This window comes from Carassius auratus, chromosome 1, assembly GCF_003368295.1.
Source record: "Carassius auratus strain Wakin chromosome 1, ASM336829v1, whole genome shotgun sequence".
NCBI lineage: Eukaryota > Metazoa > Chordata > Actinopteri > Cypriniformes > Cyprinidae > Carassius > Carassius auratus.
Genome location: NC_039243.1, coordinates 21,640,803 through 21,645,403, shown reverse-complemented (window position 1 = coordinate 21,645,403; position 4,601 = coordinate 21,640,803). Strand labels below are relative to the sequence as shown.

The window sequence follows — 4,601 nt, the reverse complement described above, 5'->3', positions numbered from 1 at the left end:
GATCAGAAGTGCAGCGATTGGCTGGTGGCAACACGGCAATGTAATGACGTCATATAATTTAAAATGACACCCGACGAAAAACAAATTTCTGGACTTTTATAAGGAAACAGCCAAGCAAACAAAACTACATGTTCTAAAAGATACATGAAACTAATAATAGATACATGTTATTTTATTAGGGTTTCTTTTCACAATTCCCAATTTATAATAGTTATGCAGTCTTCTTGTTACGTGACAGCATTAATGAAAGTTTCTTAAGGGTCAATTTCATGTTATCTGCATCTCCATCAAGCCACTCTTATAATAGCAGTCATCACTCAAAATAATGCACGACTCTATTAGCTGTATCGCGTGTGTAAGACTAATACAATCATGAAATAATTCTGAATAATTTTATGAAAAATAAATATTTCAGTGAGGAAATCTGGCTGTGTCTATAGTAGGCTGTTATGGACTACACAACATTTTTATATTTTTTTAATTTTAAATTATTGTCCCTGGATCAGTACGATACTCTTGTAATAAAAGTAACAGTCATATTTTGAGTATCAGTTCTGGTTGAAAAGCAGCAATCTAATCCAGTTTACATTAAATAAGCCTGCTGCAGAGCAGGTTTAAGTTTACGGACTTGTTGCTATGACAGCAGCTCTGGGATGAGCCTCGAAGAACCAAATGATCTAGGAGCACGCCAAATCGTCAACATTCAAATCCAGCTAATGGAGTCAGCAACGTACGAAGAACAGGCCCCAGGGAGAGGAACTTAATGCAGTGATGCCAGAAAGGAAGTATGTGAGAAAACAGCCAAATCAAACCAAAAGACCCCATCTCTTCAATAAAGCAATTTTTATTTAAGGTGGTTGAGGAGAGGCAGAAAATCAAAAAGGTTGAGCAAACAGGGATAACATGCCATATGAAGATCACGGAATTAGAGAGATCTCCAGTAGGTGTTAGGCAAAATCCCCATGACCATTTCAATGACCACGCCCTGACAATTTAACTGAACAATCCCCTGGCCAGCTACCACCACGGTCCCCATCTGCACCATGGTCCATATTGCCACGGGCACCACGGTTCCTGACCCCCTCTCCAGTAGCTAGACTGTCCACTAGCCCGTCCACTTCCCTGGCCCAGTCCACTAACCTGTCCCAGTCCACTTCCCTTGACCTGTCCCAGTTCGTGGCCGCTAGCCTGGCCCTGTCCGTGGCCGCTAGCCTGGCCCAGTCCACTTCCCTTACTCTGTCCGCTAGCCTGTCCACTTCCCTTACCCTGTCCGCTTCCCTGTCCGTAGCCGCTAGCCTGTCCGCTTCCCTTACCCTGTCCCGGTCCGTGGCCGCTAGCCTGTCCGCTTCCCTTACCCTGTCCCGGTCCGTGGCCGCTAGCCTGTCCGCTTCCCTTACCCTGTCCCGGTCCGTGGCCGCTAGCCTGTCCGCTTCCCTTACCCTGTCCCGGTCCGTGGCCGCTAGCCTGTCCGCTTCCCTTACCCTGTCCCGGTCCGTGGCCGCTAGCCTGTCCGCTTCCCTTACCCTGTCCCGGTCCGTGGCCGCTAGCCTGTCCGCTTCCCTTACCCTGTCCCGGTCCGTGGCTGCTTGCCTGTCCGCTTCCCTTACCCTGTCCCGGTCCGTGGCCGCTAGCCTGTCCGCTTCCCTTAGCCGGTCCCGGTCCGTGGCCACTAGCCTGTCCGCTTCCCTTACCCGGTCCGTGGCCACTAGCCTGTCCGCTTCCCTTACCCGGTCCGTGGCCACTAGCCTGTCCGCTTCCCTTACCCTGTCCCGGTCCGTGGCCACTAGCCTGTCCACTTCCCTTACCTGGTCCGCTTCCCTGTCCTGGTCCACTGCCCTGTCCGCTAGCCTGGCCTCGTCTTCTACGCTGTCCCTGCCGGCTTCCCTGGTCTGGTCCGCTGCCCTGTACTGGACCACGTGGTTCACTGCATGCAAAGCCACTGGTGGTTGGGCAACACTTCTGTGTGGCCGGACAGTGTCCATCATTGAAACAGCTTTCAGCCCACAGTGGAATCATCTCCGGTATGGGACACTGACCCGGCTTCCCTGCGTGGACACAGATAGTCAGCTTTAGTAGGGGGTGAATTCAAACCCTTTTTAGAAAAAAAAAGAAAAAAGAAAAGAGGGGGGGGGGGGGGGGGGGGTGTATGTGAGACACTGTCTTGGCTTAAACATTACATTAGCCTTTTTTTTTTTTTTTGCTTTGAACACAGACCTAAGGTTGGTCTCTTATTGAATGATATAAAAGGGCCCCCCCCTCAAATGCAAATTTTGTTTACCACAAACAGCCACTGGGTGCCATCCAAATTCCTTTTTTAAAAAGGAACACATTGTCACGCGTCAATTTCGCTCAAGATTATAGCTGACAAAGAAACCACCAAATATGGAATCTTGAGACCCAGACCATTCCAGTAGTGTATATTTATGGTCATGATTACAAGAGTTCTAATTCTTAAACATTTGGAATGACACGTCCCACTAAAATATTTGAAGTATGAGGTCCATGTCTTACCAGAAAATAAGTGGTGTAAATTAGATTTTCCATTTAGAATTACTTGAGAAAGGCTTAGGGTCATATTTTATTTGCTTTTTTTTTTTTAAGTCTTAAATATTGAAGTTGAAGTAAAACGTAAAAGCAGCAGTTATGGACAAATGGTCACACACAGCTTGAGTAGCAAGGTGGTGTTCAGTTTAAAATCATATCTTCCATTTTGTATTTTTGGGTAAAAATAATCAGCACTTCTTCCAGTACTTGTTTTCTTATGTTGGAATGAAAGATACCACTTCTGGAATCTGCATCTGAAGTAACATTTAGAGTTACATGGTTCATGTATCTCAAAGAGGACATGGATGCATTTAAACTGTAGATACAGATGTAGAAGTAGGCCTTGTTTTATTTGTGCATAAGCATGCAAGTGAGTTGCATGTCATTACACAAAACTGTAGAGGGCCTCACACCCCCCTTTTCAGCAATTGCAAATCAGAAGCCATGCTATGAGTCTCAAACCCAAATACACATGTCTGCTTTAAAGCAAGAGCATTTTAAAACCTACTACTCATCCCTAAACAGTGTCTAAAGACGGAATAATTAGCTTCTGAATTTCAGCTGTGTAATGAAGTTAACAGATCTTCTCACCTGTGCTTTGTCTTTGAATGGTGCGAGTTGTGTTCAGGTATCCAAACACACACGATAAAACAGCAAACAAGAAATAAACTCGAGCGGACATCCTCGCTGCCTGAAATCTCACAATGATCACTGCTAGAAAACACGTTAAATTGGTGCGTCAGAAGAAGTTAACAACAAAGCACAAAAAAATAAGATGAATGCGCGTTACTGCAATATTTACCTCTGTGAAATGGGGGGTTATAAATCCAAGGAAATCAGGTCAATTGCAACCGTAATTAAACTCACCTGCCTTTAGCTTTCTAGTAATCTGAAATGCCTATAAGCTTGTTCAGGTGAGTTTGATAATAATTAAACTAGCCTAATTATGAGAGGATTGTGTGTTTCCATGGTATTGTGGCTTAATTCAGTGCTGCACAGTGTCTTATTTTATTTTAATTAACCAGAACTAAATATACAACAGTAATGTAACATAGTGTGCAAACCATTTATTGACTAATCAACAATATTCATAGAAAATAATAAAATATGATAGCAACACTCATAAAATTATTTTGTGGTGAAGTAAATACTACATACAGTACAAACACATGCATTTTTTTATACTAAATAATGTAGTTAAGGCAAGAATAAAAAAATAATAATTTAAGCTTGTAGAAATTAAATCTGGAACTCCTAAGTATATTTTACTTGGAACCGTTTGTTATGTTTAAAAGGATTATTTAAGTAAGTATCAAAGTTATGATGCCATATTTCACATCATGCACTAGGGCATGAATAATTAAAAATGTAAAAATTTTCACTGTTTTTGAGTTGTATTTACACTGATTTATGGTTGCTTTTGTTGTCATTCAAAACATAACATACTGTTTTGTGACATCTGGAGTTCATTTTTTACTCAAAATGACCAATTTGGCTATTAATTATATTGATTGGGCATATTATCTTAAAAGGACAAAAGTCTGTCTACATGCTTCCATGCACATGCTTCAATAGCATGGTTGTTAAGACTGTTATCTTGCATTTAACATACAGATTTTATTTAATTCAATGTTTCACGTGTACTTAAAATATATGAGTGCAAAATTTGCAAAAAGAAAAAAAAAATATGTAATTCTTACATATTGTTTTTGAGTGCAGTAAATTATTGATATTTAACAGTGTTAAGTATTACATAATGTAACATTTACAAAGAAAGAGCCAATGAAATATACTGGGAAATTCCAAGTAAACACTTACTTAAAGGGGGGGTGAAATGCTCGTTTTCACTCAATATCCTGTTAATCTTGAGTACCTATAGAGTAGTACTGCATCCTTCATAACTCCAAAAAGTCTTTAGTTTTATTATATTTATAAGAGAAAGATAGTCAGTACTGTTTTTTCCCGGAAAAACACGAGCGGCTGGAGGCGTGACGTGTGGGCGGAGCTAAAGAATCACGAGCGCGAGTAGGCTTTTGCGTTGAGTGCGTCTGGGAGCT

The 4,601-nt window shown here is 41.8% G+C and overlaps 1 protein-coding gene across 1 annotated transcript; it reads right to left on the bottom strand.

Moving 5' to 3' along the window:
- Positions 1-826: 826 nt before the first annotated feature.
- Positions 827-3,355, bottom strand: LOC113101299 (cell wall protein IFF6-like). The gene is made up of 2 exons (XM_026265639.1): positions 3,136-3,355; positions 827-2,045 (listed from the first exon to the last, which is right to left on the bottom strand). Exons 1-2 carry the CDS (start codon positions 3,224-3,226, stop codon positions 1,018-1,020), a joined length of 1,119 nt encoding a protein of 372 aa, XP_026121424.1. The 5' UTR covers positions 3,227-3,355; the 3' UTR covers positions 827-1,017.
- Positions 3,356-4,601: the final 1,246 nt, after the last annotated feature.

Excerpts from the sequence above, each read along its gene's own strand:
- LOC113101299 (XM_026265639.1), bottom strand. The coding sequence starts at position 3,226 with ATGTCCGCTCGAGTTTATTTCTTGTTTGCTGTTTTATCGTGTGTGTTT. Across the intron at positions 2,046-3,135 it reads CATTCAAAGACAAAGCACAG|GGAAGCCGGGTCAGTGTCCC; the intron begins GTGAGAAGATCT and ends GTGTCCACGCAG.